Source organism: Dipodomys ordii, unplaced genomic scaffold, assembly GCF_000151885.1.
Source record: "Dipodomys ordii isolate 6190 unplaced genomic scaffold, Dord_2.0 Scaffold5, whole genome shotgun sequence".
Lineage (NCBI taxonomy): Eukaryota > Metazoa > Chordata > Mammalia > Rodentia > Heteromyidae > Dipodomys > Dipodomys ordii.
The window spans coordinates 13,508,705-13,525,630 of NW_012267221.1; the positions used below are offsets into that span (position 1 = coordinate 13,508,705).

A 16,926-nucleotide genomic window follows, 5' to 3' on the forward strand; every position below is an offset into this window, starting at 1 on the left:
TTTCAAAGGAAATAACAGAAAAAAATATCCCAGGAGACAAAACTGCTATAATAGGGTTATAAACCCTCACTACAGGTATATGTGACCTCATTTCAGACTCACACTGAAAAAATATACGTATGTAAGTAGTAGAGGGCTAGCCTTGAGCTGAAGAGCGAGGGACAGTGCCCAGGCCCAGATTTCCGACCCCACGACTGACAAAAAAAAAAAAAAAGATTAGTTTGACAAATAGAATAAAGAAAGCATAGGAATCCTAATTACGCTTTCTGAGAGAGATAAAGAGCACACCATGAATATAATGTTCACATATAATAAAAATATCAAGAAATAATCTCTTAACTCTTTATAAATAACCCATGCAATACAACCCTAAGATATCAAAATGAACACAAATAAGGAAGTTTCATAAAAATTGCTAATAATTGGCACCATGTCCAACTATTGGACATTTCTCTGTAGTAGAAATTCATTGATTCAATTACTACAACTAATGCAAAAATTAGATTCTCCAAGATGGAATGATGGGTATTTCCTGTATAAGCAGGAACAATCTCTAAAGTTTATGGCTCAATGAAGGATGGAATTACATTATCTATTAACCACAGCCTACAAGGTATTCATATTAACACCATAGAATTATACTGCAAACTTTAAGGCATTCTTTGGTTTCTTTAAAAAGCACTGGTTATGACTAATTTGCCATACCTTCGACTTAATTTAGATGAAGTATAATAGTGCAGCTGTTGTTTTTTTCTTCTAGCATTGGAACTAATAGATTATCAACTGTTTCCTTCTTCCTTGCAGATGTTTGGTTCCTAAAACCTTGTTTTCTTTTTCTTTTTGCAAATACCTACTGAATTTTGATCATGTGCTTTCACTAAGCTTTGTATTTTTCATCTTCAAACCATTCACCATTTTGTCTATGAGTTTCCTTCTTTTGAATTCAGACTGTATGTTTCCATTATTTTTTCCCTAAGGATTTATAGTTCTTAAAATTCTAGCAGATATATTGGCTGTACAGATAATTAAATGGGGAAAACAATGAGATAGAAATAGCCCTGTACTCCCTTGTTTGAGAATCTTTCAGAAGAATTCAATCACTGTAAATATTTCAAAATAATGATGAAATGAAAAGCTATGGAAATATTTCATATAAAAATCTTAATTTTCACTAATTCCTTTGAGATGAATGATTCTGTTTTACTGAAATTATTTTTGTCTTTCTACCTTGAAACATTACTTTTTTTCCTTCTTAATTACAGATTTTTGTTCATTCTTCTGGGACCCATGGGAAAGAGTCAACAGTACCATGAGATTGGCAGATCAATTGCAACCCTAATGACAGATGAGGTATTTATTCAAACTCATTGGAATATTATCCCCACTGGTATACTTAACTTTTGGAATCATTGTTTTTGTGACTTTTTTTTTCATTAATCAGATTTTTTGAATCTATTCTCCCAACTTTCCTTGGGAAAAAATTATTTGAAAATAATAAATTAGCAACTATGAGTGTATTTTGTAACCATGCATTCTAAACAACACATGTTTCTTAAGCATTTAAGTATGTTTTAAAATATATCAACAGACATTCAGTTTATAGTATGTGTACTGCCAGTACAAGCACTATGGTATATTGCAAATTTTGTTTGTAAAAAATTTTGGGGCGGTATTTTATTTTCAAGAATTTATTGTAAAGGTGATGTATAGAGGAGTTACAGTTACATAAGTAAGATACTGAGTACATTTCTTTTTGAACAATGTTACTCCTCCCTCATTTTCTCCCACTTTTCCCCAGCCCAACTCCTCTCCTCCCCAAATTGTAAAGTTCATTTCCAAACTAGTGTCTAGAGAGCATTACTCTTGTGTTGATTCATCCTTTGTCCCAACATTTCTATGATTCTTCTACCCTTCCCCAAATCAGATAAACTTATATAGAAGACAAAGGATACAAAAATTAAAAAAAACAACAGTGACAACAGGGAATAAACCAAAGGGGAAAAGAGAAAAAAATGAATCACAAACAGTGCCCTAAAAAACAAAACAACAACCAAAAAACCCTCTTGTTTTTATTTCTGGGAGTTCATTTCAATAGCATTATTTTCTATAATCATATGTACATAGTTATTGAGCTGTTGTGAACCTCTTATTACAAATGAGGGAAACCATGCAGCCTATGTTTCTTTGGGTCTGGCTTGCTTCAGTTAATATAATTTTTTCCAAGTCTTTACAGTTCCTTATGAATGGAGTGATGCCATCCTTTTTGATGGAAGCATAGAATACTATTGTGTGTGTGTGTGTGTGTGTGTGTGTGTGTGTGTGTGTATATATATATATATATATATATATATACACCACATTTTCTTGATCCATTCATCTACTGAGGGGCATCTGTGTTGGTTCCACATCTTATTTATGGTAAATAATGTTGCAATGAACATGGTTATGCTGGTAGTTTTAGTGTGGCCTTGTTTTATGGTAAATACCCAGAAGTGGGAATAGGGAAATAATTTTAAAGTGTAAAATAAGTGGTTTATATGAATAGGGTAAATGGTACCAAAAGCTGCACAACTTCTGTGAACTTTCTACAGTTAGTTGACTGGTGAATCAGGAAGTCTTGGACTATTAGTGGAGCTATTGATGAATTTTAAGACATTTGTGATCTCTCAGGTATAGAATACAATTTTTCTAGAGAAAAAAATTGTATAAAGCCCTTTCATACTTCATCCTTTCATTAAGTTCTCAAAGAGATGTATGACTCAGAAAATATAAGATCTTAAGTAAAACATCAAAAATAGTACCTTTTCTCTGACTTGTATTTCCCAGAACATTATGAGAATTTGCTCTTATTGTTAAAGGAAAGAATAGATGTAAACGATCAAAGAAAAGGAATTTGAAATTTGTTAGCTTATGAACAAATGTGATTATCTACTATCTAAGATATCATATAAGTGATTTAATGATGTATTTATTGAAACATGGATACACATAATTGAAATTGTGTAAAAAAGAACCCATTTGTATTGTGTATCATTTAACTTAGGCTCATGAAATCTAGAGATATGAAGTAGTGTTTGTGGTTTGATAATATACATTTGTCTATCTGTTCAATTATGTTTTTTGTTTTAAATGAATTAATTTACTTACAAATTATGTAATTCTCATTGGTATAAGGAATGGTTGAAGTTCATTCTTTGCTTTCTCTATTTTTTACTTTCTCTATATTTCCAACATAAATTTTGCTCCGTTGCATGAATATATGTATATATGTGTAAAATTTGTAGAATATAAATAACAATATTTATTGAAATACCATAAAAAGTACATTGTTAATAAGAAACACTAAAAGCAAAGATTATAAGAATCTTTTCATAGAGAATTGGATAAATGTTTTGGATAAAAACTTGGATAAAAATTCTTTTCAACGATTTTCCAAAATGAAATGTGTTTGATTTCCTTAGTAAGTGTATTACTTCCCTAGGCTCAGAGTTACCACCAACTGGTGTCTTAAAACAAGGGTAATTTTTCAGACACTTTAATGAAGCCTGAAGTCTGAGGTACAGGTGTCATCAGGGCCACACTCCCTTTGAAGGTTCTAGGGATTGGCTCATCTTTGTCCCTTCCAAATTCTGGAGGTATCTGGTGTTCTTTGACTCTAGCTACAGAGTTAAATCTCTGCCTCCACATTCACATAGCCTCTCCTCCTGTGTCTTGGTATGTCTGTCATTTTCTGCTGAAAAGATACATGTCTTTGGATTTAGGGCCCACTGGTATCCAGGAAGCTTTTATCTTTAGATCCTAACCATAATTACACTTCCAAAAACCCTTGTTTCCACTAGTAAAAGTCTCTATAAAAAGATTCTTATAATCTTTGCTCTTAGAGTTTCCTATTAGCATTGTACTTTTATGGTATTTCAATAAATGATATTGTGATTTACATTCTACAAATTTTATATACATATATATGAAATGGAGCAAAATTTATGTTGGAAATATTTTGGATATAGAGAGCAAAGAATGAAATTTGCATTCCTATACTAATGAGAATTACCTAATACGTAAATAATTATCAGCCATCTAACAATGACTAAAATAAAAACTTGAGTTTACCTTTGGGCAACTTTTTTTTTTTTCTGTCGGCCAGAGTTGGGCTGAACTCTGGGCCTGTATGCTCTCCCTCAGCTCTTCAGCTCAAGGCTAGGGTCTTTGAGCAACTTTTAATGCTTTGTGCACACCACAGTAGGCTAGAGAAAGAGAAAGTCAACCAGAGTTATTCCAAAAGATAAAGCTGTTAGTTATAATAGAACCAGTATATACTAGCCATAAAACATTGACTGAATATGAAAGAATGATTGACAATTTTAATTATTGATTGAATTACTTTTTTTAGTACTAGTGATCAAATCTAGACTTTTATGCATGCCAGACCAAAAAAAAGCTCTATAGATAAGTTACATCCTTTTTATGTTCCTTTACAAGAAAAAATAGAGCTCACATCTGTAATCCTAGCTACTCCAGAGGCTGAGTCCGAGTATAATGGTCTGAAGCCTGTCTGAGTATCATGGTTTGAAGCCTGTTGGGGAAGAAAAGTCTATGAGATTCTTATCTCCACTTAACCACCAAAATAATTTGTGGAGGGGAAGGGAAAAAACAAATCGTTTAAAATAGGGATACAGGTGGACCCATTGCAACAATGAGATGTACAAGTCATTTATGTCAAAAAATGAACTTTACAACTTTGGTGGAGGGGGGTAGGATGGGGTGGGGGGGTATGAGGAGGGATGGGAAGGGGAAACAAAGGAGGAGGCAACAATGCTTGATAAGAAATGTACTCGTTATCTTGCCCATGTAATTGTAACCCCTCTGTATGGTATTTTTCGCAATTTAAAAAAATTCTGAAAGTGGAGCTGTGGTTCAAGTGGCCAAATGCTAGCCTTCAGCAAAAATGCTTAGGGACAGCACCCAGGCCAGAGCTCAAGCCCCAAGATTGGAGGATTGCCAGAGAAAGGGAGGAGGGAGAGAGAGAGGGTAAGAGAGAGAGAGAGAGAGAGACAGAGACAGAGAGACAGAGAGAGAGACAGAGACAAAGAGAGACAGAGAGTCAGAGACAGAGAGACAGAGACAGAGAGACAGAGACAGCTACAGAGACAGAGACAGCTACAGAGACAGAGACAGAGACAGAGAGGTATATTTTGTTCAATGCTAGATTTTCATGTACTTGTTTTGAAGGCTATTGAATAATTATTCTCATTAAGAATAAAATTGAATATGGTTACTTTGCTAAGAAAATGGTGGTCAAGGGGGCTGAACTCTGGGCTTAGACGCTGTCCCTCAGCTTTTCAGCTCAAGGCTAGCACTGAACTTTGATTCTGACTTTCTTAGGAATTACACTATTTGAGATCTCCCTTGAATCTACTGTATTTTAGTCAATACATCTGTGTACACTTGCGTACCACCCAACATATTTACATATGAGCTTATAAGAAAAAAAACATGCATCCTTTTTCTCTCTGGGCCTGACCTTACTTAAAAGTTATTTTCTATGTCTTTGTTTCTTTATAAATGATACAATATCATTCTTTCTAATGGATGAATAAAATTCCCTTGCATCTATATAACCACATTTTCTTGACCCATTTGTCAATTGAGGGGCATCTGGGCTGATTCCATACCTTGGCTGTGGTGAATAGTACCACAATGAAAATGGTTGTGCTGGTGGCTTTTTGTTCTCTGGTTTATAATCTTTTTGGGTAAATGTCCAGGAGTAGAATTACTGAACATAGGATTGTTCTATATTTAATTTTTTGAGGAACTGTCACAGTGCTCTCCAGAGTGATTAAGTAAGTTTACATTCCTACAAACAGTGTATCAGGGTTCCATTTTGGCTGCATCCTTGCTAGCATTTGTTATTGTGTGTGTGTGTGTGTGTGTGTGTGTGTGTGTGTGTGTGTGTGTGTGTAATGGCCAAGCAGGAAATCCAGCTCAAGAGTAGATGCCAGGCAAAAGTGAACAGTTAGAGTCTAGCACCAAACAAGAAATGTCAAAACTTTTTGCCTACATTTCTATTGAGCTTATCTAGAGATAAAAGATACATTATGCTTGTCTGTCTTGTTGCCATGCTTAAAACCTGTACACTGCAATAAGCATTGTGCATATGTTGACATTCTTAAAACTGAGAAATTTGAAAACATCTTTATCAATTGGTAATAGTATGCCTATTTAATAAACATTAATAGAGTTTTAAGGAAACAAAAGTAAAACAAAAGCATTGTTTCTTAAAAATGTGTTGTTTTTCCTTTTCATCTGGATTTTCTAGCTCTTAACTTTCTTTGTGATCACGAAAGAGAATATCTCTGTTTCTTGGAATACATAATAGTTCATTAAGAAATGATTAATCAATATGCAGGTCTTTTCCATCCACATGTTTTATTTTGCTTGACATAACATCTGCCATTGAAGAAGTTTAGATAAATTTTGATTTCAAGTGTTTTGAAGGAGTGGTCTGTACTTGGTCCTAAATATCTTCCAAAAAAACCAGTTATCCTACTCTATGCTAAAGTCAGGTTATCGTAATAGTAATTTTAATCAGACTAACCCCTTTGTTATTTATTAATAAATTCAATACATATATCTTAAATATAGACTATCTACAACACACTGGCAGATTGTAGATATATAGAAGTGAGAAAGAAAAAAGTGAAAAAAATGGACAAAAACCTTTTTTTCCATTGAGCCAAAAGTCCATTGACAATACACACTAACAGAGGAGTGAGTACAACCTGTCACATATGGATATTAGGAAACCACAAAAGCTGGGAAGGAAGAGAGAGAGGGGAAGGGGATATCTGCAAGTTAAAATAAAGATTTTAGAGAAGGACTTGCTAAAGAGACATTTCAACAGAATTCAAAGGAAGAAAGGGAGCAACTTATGAAGATAACTTGAGGGAAGAGATCCTTAAACAAAGAACAAAGATTTTGAGAAGTGAGTATAGCTGAAATATTGAGGACAACAGGAGAACAAAATGGTGATGATAAGGGGGAAAGGAACTGCCAGTAGCCAATGAAATCAGAGACGTAACAAATTCAGTCAGGGTAGGGTATTTGTATGTCATACCGGACTTTGAAGAGTTAGGAAACAAAAGAAAACAATTTGAGTATAGTCATTCTTGAAACCTATTTCTTTCAGAACCAAAATCCAATTCATCCATAAGTCTTCATACATTTATGCTGAAAGTATATCCACAATTCTATTTCTTTTCTATTTTTTTTATTGTAAAACTAGTGTACAGAGGGGTTTCAGCTACATGAGTAAGGTAATGAGTACATTTCCTGTTGAACATTGTTACCTCCTCCTTTGTTTTTCCCCTACAATCCCTTTTCTCCCTACCTCTCCAATTCCTCCCTCCCTCCCCTCCACAAGTTGTAAGGTTCATTTTCAACATAGTGTCTTGTATATCTCATTGTTACAATGGGTCAACCTGTAACTCCTTTTAAACATTTTGCTTTTTCCTTGCCCTCCCCAAATTAGAAAAGTGTGTATTCAAGATGCAGGGCACCAACATCAAATACAGTGAAAACAGGGGTTGTACCAGGGAAGAACATACAAAAGAAACAAAAAAAATCACATTGTGCATTATAAGTACATTAAAAACAATAGCAAGAAAGAAAAAAAAAACACTTATGTTCCTGTCTTGGGGTTCATTTCACTTAACATCATCTAATATGGTGATATATACATAGCTTTTTGACCTTTTCTGATTGTCCTAGAAATATACTACTTATTGCAAATAAGGGAAACCATAGGACTTATGTTTCTTTGGGCCTGGCTTAGTTTTTTCCAAGTCTTTCCATTTCTTAACAAATGGGGCAATGTCATTCTTTCTCATGGAGGCATAGAATTCCATTGTATAAATATACCACTTTTTTTTGAACATTCATCTACTGAGGGGCATCTGGGTTGGTTGCATATCTTAGCAATGGTAAATAATGCTGCGATAAACATAGTTGTGGTGGTAGCTTTAGTATACCCTTGTTTGTGATCATTTAGGTGAATGCTCAAAAGTGGAATTGCTGGGTCATAGGGGAGCTCTATGTGGAGTCTTTTGAGGAACCTCCATACTGCTTTCCAAAGTGATTGAACAACTTTACACTCCCACCAACAATGCAGTAGGGTTCCCTTTTGGCCACATGCCCTCCAGCATCTGTTGTTATTAGATTTCTTGATTATAGCCATTCTAACTAGGGTGAGGCATGAAATTGCTGAGCTTCTGCATGGCAAAGGACATAGCTAGCAAGATCAATAGAAAGCCCATGGATGGGGAGAAGATCACTAGCCATACAACGGACAGAATTCTATTTCTTATTTTCTTCATTACTATCATTCAATTTTCTGTATTGTTTGGTGTTTGCACATTTTATCACTTGGTCAATGCTATCATCATTATTATCCAATTATTACAAAAATTTTCTAATAGTGATTTCAACCATTGCTTCATTTTTTAAAATTCTCAACCTAGCAATCAGATGAGTCTCTCTTCCGTTCATGATATTCAATGGCTTCCTATTTGGTATAGAGTCAGTATTCTAATGATTATCTACTCAAAAAAGTCTTACAAGGCTTTTCTTTCTTCACCTTACCTCTCAGTCATCATCTACTGATCCCTCCTTCTTGCTTTCATAGCCCATGTACCTGACTGCTTCTTAAACTTGACATGTATGCGCCGCACTGACAGTTCTCTGGGTCTGGGAAGTTTTTGCTTCTGATAGCGATGTGGCTTCCATAAAACATCCACTCCTTGAGTCCTTTCCTCTTAAAATTGCACCATCTTTTGAGATAACCATGTGGTTCTTATACAGGTTGACCCATTGTAACAATGAAATGTAAAAGACACTATGTTGAAAAATGAATTTAGGAGGGTGGGGGACTATAGTTGTGGAGGTGGGAAGGAAGGGATGGTAGGGGAAAAACAAAGGAGGAGGCAACAATGCTTGATAAGAAATGTACTCATTACCTTGCCCATGTAACTGCAACCCCTCTGAACACTATTTTCACAATAAAAAAGATAGTAAAAATTGAAGCATTTTGTAGTTTATCCCCTTTTCTGTATTTTTTCCTCCATAGAGCATTCCATCATCTTGCTCATATTGTTTTATTTACTTCCTTCCCATTTCATCAAAATGTAGGTCTCATAAAGGCAGAATTTTTTATTTTTATTTTGTTTATTGCTGTATCCTTAGTACCTAAACAGTTTGATAACTTGCTTCAATAGGAAAATAGACATTAAGCAATGAAATACATAATAACTATACTAAATAATTATAAGTTTAGTGAAAGCTATCAAGAACAGGTGTCTATTTTGTTCTAGCATGACAGGTGAATAGGAAAATATTCCTTTTGTTTGAGAGAAAAATCAGGGAAAGCTTTTCTGAAAAGTCAGATATTAGAATCAGAATGGTATGTAAATTAGAGAAGAGTGAAGAGCCCTATAATGTAAATTATTGAGGAAATTGATGATAGGAAAACAATAGTAAGTATTGCTTATAACATAAAAATCAAACAATAATATCTCTGCAGAACATTAAAAATAGGGAATCTGCTTTGTTAAAAGAAATCTGGACATCCATCTATTTAAATTAGGGAATAGGATCATGTAATCTCTTGAAATTATTTTTTGGTTAAATGAGATAATATTAAGGAAGATTGCAAGAGAGTTACTACTAGCAGAAAAAGAAAAAGGAGACCTTAAGGATTAAGGAAATTTGAAAATGTTTTTCTTTTCTTTCTTGTTTTTTTGGGGGAAGGGGTAGTGATGGGGATTAAACTCAAAGCCATGTATTAGGCACTCTACCAATTGAGCCACAGCTCTAGACTCTGTTTGTGTTGTTTATTTTTGTGGTAGAATCTCATTTTATGTCTGCATTGGCATGGACAATGATCCTCCTATTTGTGCTTCCTTGTGTCACTGGAAATGACAGGCACATGCCATTGTAACCAGTTTTTGAGTGAGATAAAGTGTCAGAAACTTTGACCTGGGTTGGCCTCAAACCATGATCTCTAGAAGCTATGATTATAAAATTGATCCATGAGACCCAGTAATATTTGCAATTCTAAAGTGTTTAGATTAGGAAGCTTCTGAGACCATGTGAAGATCTTTAGAAGTGGATATTCTAGCCATAAAATCAGTAGTTTATACAATGAAAATCCATGTTTTTAATGTTTAAAATGAACTATCTCTGACCATCTCTAAACCATTAAGTATATTTATATTTTAAACCATTAAATATCTTTATATTTTCATATTACCCTCAGCAAAGTGTATATTTATCACACCAATGATATTTTGTAAAGTGCTCCTAGATGGTAAGTCGAGTAACAGTCTTTTAAAATGATCATTATCACTTTGTCAGCAGTTTAGACTGGCTGTCAAACCAGAAACAGAAACAAATGGTCTAAAATAGAATAGAATATTTGAATGCAGAATCCTGGACATTTGGGACTATTTGGTCACTTTAGTATAAAGCAGGATAAAGGAAAATATACGAAGCTCCAAACTCATACATTTGTCTTATGTAAACACAAAAGCATTTCAGAAATATTCTCATTACTTTTAGTATAAATTAGTTGTACTTGTTTATTCTTGTTTTTCCTTTACTATGTGGAGATTATCATTCTCATGCATGTCCATCAGGAACTGTTAGGTTATACTGCAAGAATAACCAAAAAATTTCAGGACAGAGAAGAGCAAATGAATCCCCATCACAAGCTAGCAGAAAAGAGGCTGTGCTTCTAGTCACTTAGCTGCTTTGGTTCATTGAGGCTTAGACTGGACCTGTGGTTTTAGTCAATAGGCTCACCAAAGGTAATATGATCACCATACAGAATGTTCATATCCTGTACATTGAACATTGAGCCTGAACCTCATCCAAATGGTAAAGAAGACAAAAATGTACAACATTTCCATGGGGATCCAAGAGGACCTGGAATATCTGAACAGCTTAAATGACTTGTGTGTAAATGTGTATTTAGGTATAAAAAAATCTTAATTTTTTAAAATATAATTTTATTGTTATTATTAAGGTGTTGTAAAGAAGGATTATCATTTCACAATTCAGGGAATGCATACATTTCTGTTTTGAACAATGTCACTTTCTCCCACTTTCCCCCTCCTGTCCTTGCCCACAATTTGCATAGTTCATTTTCCATATAATATACACTGAATACATGATTGCATTGTTCACTCTTCCTCCATTCCTTTCTATGCCCTCCTATGTACTCCCCCCCAAGAAGCACAAAAAGAAAAAAAAGCAACAATACACACACACACACACACACACACACACACACACATCCTACTACTGCCATTACCACCACCACAGGCATAAATAATCCATGTTTCTGTTTCCTAGAATTTGTTTTGATAAATAGTATTTCACAAGTTCGGGAGAGTTATGTCTTTTGCCTACTCCCCTGCTGGTATCTTCCTTTGGTCTGTTTGTATGTGAGTGCCTGGCGTTGTGTGTAAGCTATCATGTCCAGTTGTATTTTGATCTAGCTTATACATATGAGAGAAGACACATGCTGTTTGTGCCTTTGAGCGTGGCTTACTTCATTTAACTTGATTTGTTTTGGGTCCATCCATTTCCTTGAAAACATCTTATTCTTTCTAATGGATGAGTAAAATTCCATTGTGTGTATGTACTAAATTTTTGGGATCCACTTGTCTACTCTAGGGCATGTGTGCTGAAAACTCATTTCATAAGGAAATATACCTTCTTCACTATATAAATACATGCCTTGTATGTCCCTCCCCCATGGTATAACCCCTGCTTTTACTGTATTTGATGTTGGTATAATTTGTGGAGGGGAAGGGGAAAAAAATCGCTTAAATAGGGATACAGGTGGACCCATTGCAACAATGAGATGTACAAGTTGTTATGTCGAAAAATGAACTTTACAACTTTGGCAGTGGTTGGGGGGAGGGTGGGAGTTGGGAAGGGATAGGAAGAGAAACAAAGGAGGAGGCTACAATGCTTGATAAGAAATGTACTCATTATCTTGTCCATGTAATTGTAACCCCTCTATATGGTATTTTGACAGTAATAAATAAATAAATAAATGCCCATATTAACTGAAATACTAATTTTAACACTATTTCCAAAATGGAAACAAATATTAATTTTTTTTTTTGGGTCCGGTCGTGGGGCTTGAACTCTAGGCCTGGGCGCTGTCCCTCAGCTCTTCAGATCAAGGCTAGCGCTCTACCACTTGAGCCACAGCGCCACTTCCAGCTTTTTTCTCTTTGCTTATGTGGTGCTGAGGAATCGAACCCAGGGCCTCAGGCATGCAAGGCAAGCGCTCTACCACTGAGCCACTTTCCCAGCCCACAAATATTAATTTTTTTAAGTACTATTGAAGCTAAGCTGGCCTCAGACTTCCCAAGAGCTAGGATTACAAATGTGTTCCACAATGCTTGGTTTAAAAACCAGCTTAAAATATTTTTAAAGTTTTTTGTTTTCTGTTTTGTTTGGGGGTGGTTGTTTTGTTTTGTTTTTGGTCAATTGTGGGGCTTGAACTCTAGGACTGGGCACTGTCCCTGAGCTCTTCAGCTTAAGGCTAGCACTTGAGCCACAGCGCCACTTCCAGCCTTTTCTGCTTATGTGGTGCTGAGGAATTGAACCCAGGGCCTCATGCATGTGAGGCAAGCACTCTACCACTGAGCCACCTTCCCAGCCCCCAGCTTTTTATAAAAAATATGTGTTTTTTAACTTTTCAAAATAGTGTACAGAGGAGTTACAGCTACATGAGTAAGGGAATGAATACATTTCCTGTTAAACATTGTTACCTCCTCCTTTGTTTTTCCCCTACAATCCCTTTCCTCCCCACCTCTCCAACTCCTCCCCACAAGTTGTAAAGTTCATTTTCAACATAGTGTCTTGTACATCTCATTGTTAAAATGGGTCACCCTGTATCCCTATTTAAGCATTTTGTTTTTCCCTTCCCCTCCCCAAATTAGAAAAGTATATCTACAAGATGCAGGGTACCAGAATCAAATACAGTTAAAACAGGGGTTATACCATGGGGAGGGGGGAGAACATACAAAAGAAACAAAAAAAAATCACATAGTACATTATAAGTACATTAAAAACAATAGCAAGAAAGAAAAAAACCAATAGATCAGCTTAACTTTAAAAAAATCTTTAAAATTCATTTTTGCATGCCTGGATTCATGCCATAAACAATTTATAATATAATTTGATCTCTATCTTTAATCAATGACTTCCTCCAGAATGTTTTTATCTATCCAATGCATAAATAACTTCTGTATAGCTTTAAGAATTAATTATTTTGTAAAGGGCTTCATTTCATTCTCCTTTCCCTTTTTCTGATTCCTTGCCTCCAGAAATTTCCACAGTCATTCTAGCATTCAAACAAAACAATCTGTGCAGATACACAAAGTAAACTATAATTTTTACATTACAAACTTCTTTAGAATGAGAGCTGTCTATTCAAAACACTAACTTCACATGGGAGAAACGTGGGAAATACTGAAGACATTAAGATATTTAAAAAACTACAAACAGTATTTGTCTTCCTGTCCTAGGTGTTCCATGACGTCGCTTACAAAGCTAAAGACCGTAATGACTTGGTGTCAGGGATTGATGAGTTTCTGGATCAGGTCACTGTTCTCCCTCCTGGGGAGTGGGACCCCAGCATTCGAATAGAGCCTCCCAAGAACGTTCCTTCCCAGGTATGTATATTAAAAAAACAATCTAGTCAGGCACCAATGGCTCACACCTGTAATCCTAGCTACTCAGGAGGCTAAGACCTGAGGATCATGGTTCCAAGATGGCTTGGGCAGGAAAGTCCATGAGACTCATCTCCAATAAGTTACTCAGAAAAAGCTGGAAGTAGCACATGGCTCAAGTGGTAGAGTGCTAGCCTTGAGCACAAAGAAGCTTAGAGACAATGCACCAGGATAGAAAAAAAATCTTTAAAATTCTATTTTATTGTCTTCAAATACATATCCCTGAAATTGTAGAAATAGTAGAGCCCATTAGAAAGATTCAAAAGACTTGTGTTATTAATGAGAAGAGAAGAACACACATTTCCCTGAGAAGTTTGGCATTGTGGTCCTAAACCACAAAATAAATCTCATGTACCTGGGAAAACTTTAGCCTTCCCCCCAAAAAAAGAAATCCCACTGGAGAAAAATAATAGCCATGTAGAACATGGACTGAGATAAAGCCTATTCTCATTGTGATAAGAAAACTTAAAGGCATGTTTTAATTATATTATGTAGAAAATTCCATGTTACTGATCACAGTGAAAACTGGCAAGAACTAATATTACAATGATTACATTTGCAGTGTTTTTATGTGGATACATAGTATAAAAATGTAAAACGCATCCCAGCCCTGGTGGCTCATGACTGTGATACTCAGGAAGCTGAGATCTGAGGAGTTGAAGCCAGCCTAGGCAGGAGAGTCTATGAGCCTCTTATCTTCATTTAGCATCTAAAAACTGGTAGTGGGGCTGTGACCTAAAGTGGTAAAGCAAAAAGAGCTCAGAGACACCTTCCAGGCCCTCCAGTTCAAGCCCCATCACTGACAAAAACAAAAACAAAGAACAAAAAAAAAACAAACAAAAATCTTAAACTCTGCCTATGAAAAGTAACTGAATATTTTATCCATGAGATATTCCTGAAAGATAAAAATAAAGTGTTGCTATTGTTTGAATCCATTTTCTTATTGAAGAGCTGACTGTTGAGATTGGTAGCCAAATGTTTACAAAGCAATCCCATCAGTTTGCCACCTCTGCTTCTACTAAACTGCCTCCTATAATCCTCACCATAGAGGATTATTTAGACTTTCTTTCAGACCTTAATCCTATGAATTCCAGTCTGGTGTAAACACTGTTCTCAAATGACAACCCTGAATTTAGTAGAGTTTCTGATCAGTCATAGGTGGGAAATCAATTGAAGCAACACTCAGTTATGCGTACTTAGAAAGGTTGTGTCAATGTCAATTATCCCTATGGGATAATTATCCCTATGGGATAATTTTTTGAAATATACAAATCACAGAATTTTGAAGACTTGTTCCTTTTAGTTAAAAGGATAACCAGTCACCTCAAGGAATAATCCTGAAAATAAATATTTATTAGACTTTTGTGTCAGTAATTATAATCACTTGTACTACCCTTAACATAGTTTCTCTCATGCTGTGCGCTCTCTTGTCAAAGTTCTATCTGTTCAAAATTCTGTACTATTCTTTTAAATGCATTCAAAGACAGTGAACTCTCACATCACCATAGGTAGCATTACGTAGTAGCTTTCGGATTTTTTTTTTCAAAAATCCTTGTCACTGACAAAAGTGGGTGGAATAACTCTAAGAGAAAATAGCAGTTACATAAACTTCAGTTAATTTGCCATGGGTTCAATTAGAAGCTTCCTTTTGCCATAGTATTTCTGTCTATGAGTCACCGAGACTTATAAATTATTTCTTGGGTAGGAAGATGTGAGATGGATTATAGAGGGGAAATGGCTTAAAAATAGTGGGTAATTTTCTTCCTTGCTACTTACATTGTAGAATTGGCACTGTTGTTACCCTAATAAAGGGGCCAAAAAAAAAGCTTCCTGAAGTTTCAGGAAACTACATTACATAACACCCAAGAGGTCAAACAGACAATATAAAACCTGGATTTTTAGCCACTCTGCATATTGATTACTTCAAGAGAAAAAAACAAATTATTGTTATTTAAAATTAATACCAGACCCAAAGAAACATAGGTCCCATGGTTTCCTTTATTTGCAATAAAGAGTATACATCTAGTATAATCTTAGCAGATGAGCAGAATAGCTCAATAGCTACATACATATGACCAAATAAGATAATGCTGAGCAAAATGAACTCCAAGACATGGAGATGAGACACTTCTCTTTGTTGTTATTGTTTTAAATGTACTATGTGATTTCTTATTTCTTTTGTATGTTTTTCCCCCTATGCTATATCTCCTGTTGTCACTGTATTTGATTTTGGTACCCTGGTATTGTATATATGTTTATCTGAATTAGGGAAGGGAAAGGGAACAACAGAATGGTGAGATGAAAGACAAGAAGAGAACCAATGCAACAACAATATTCACAAGACAATATGACCTTTACAATTTTGGAGGAGATTGGGGGAAAGGAAAGTGGAAGAAAAATGAGGGAAGGGGTAACAAGTTTGACCAGTAATGTACTTGTTACCTTACTTACTTACGTAACTGTAACCCCTCTGTACATCACCTTGACAATAAAAAAAAGCAACAAACAATGAAACTTCCTGCAGGAGAAGAGAAAGATTCCTACTGTACCCAATGGAACAGCAGCTCATGGGGAAGCCGAACCCCACGGAGGCCATAGTGGACCTGAGTTAGAGCGAACTGGAAGGTTAGTGAAAATCACTTCTGTGGGACTTCAAGGACCAGATGACATCTCATGATTGTCTGTCACGAATAGCTATTTTGAGATCTAGTTAATTCCACACTTTTAACACTACTCTTTGAGATTGAAAATGTCAATTAATTTGATCTCTCTGAAGTAATACTGATTGTCATTACTGTTAAACCAGAGCAGTGGATACACCAGTCCATTTTTATCTTCTCTAGTCTAGTCTTTCATTTTGCTGTACATAAGATGTATTCATAGACTTTCAGACTGAATGTGGAAATTGTCAATAGACTCTTCCAAAAGAGCCTTTTGAAAGCTTCACGTTCAGGATGGAAATAAAACTAAATACCAAGGAACTCAGGACTGTGGACTTTATCTCATTAAGTGCAAGTAGGATGTATATAATGGTAGTTTTTATTATTATGCCTGTGATTTGAAAGAACTATACAATCTATTTTTCTAATCACACATCTTTGAAGAGATGAAAGCTTCAATT

General features: G+C 35.3%; 1 protein-coding gene across 5 annotated transcripts in view; it reads left to right on the forward strand.

Annotated features, from left to right (window-relative positions):
• Positions 1 to 16,926, forward strand: part of Slc4a10 (solute carrier family 4, sodium bicarbonate transporter, member 10) — a 287,203-nt gene that overhangs the window by 208,113 nt on the left and 62,164 nt on the right. For all 5 annotated transcript variants that reach the window (XM_013027648.1, XM_013027633.1, XM_013027641.1 and 2 more), the window contains 3 exons: positions 1,263 to 1,350; positions 13,602 to 13,748; positions 16,330 to 16,430. In XM_013027648.1, coding sequence (XP_012883102.1) covers positions 1,263 to 1,350; positions 13,602 to 13,748; positions 16,330 to 16,430 — 336 coding nt within the window. The remainder of the gene's footprint in view (positions 1 to 1,262; positions 1,351 to 13,601; positions 13,749 to 16,329; positions 16,431 to 16,926) is intronic.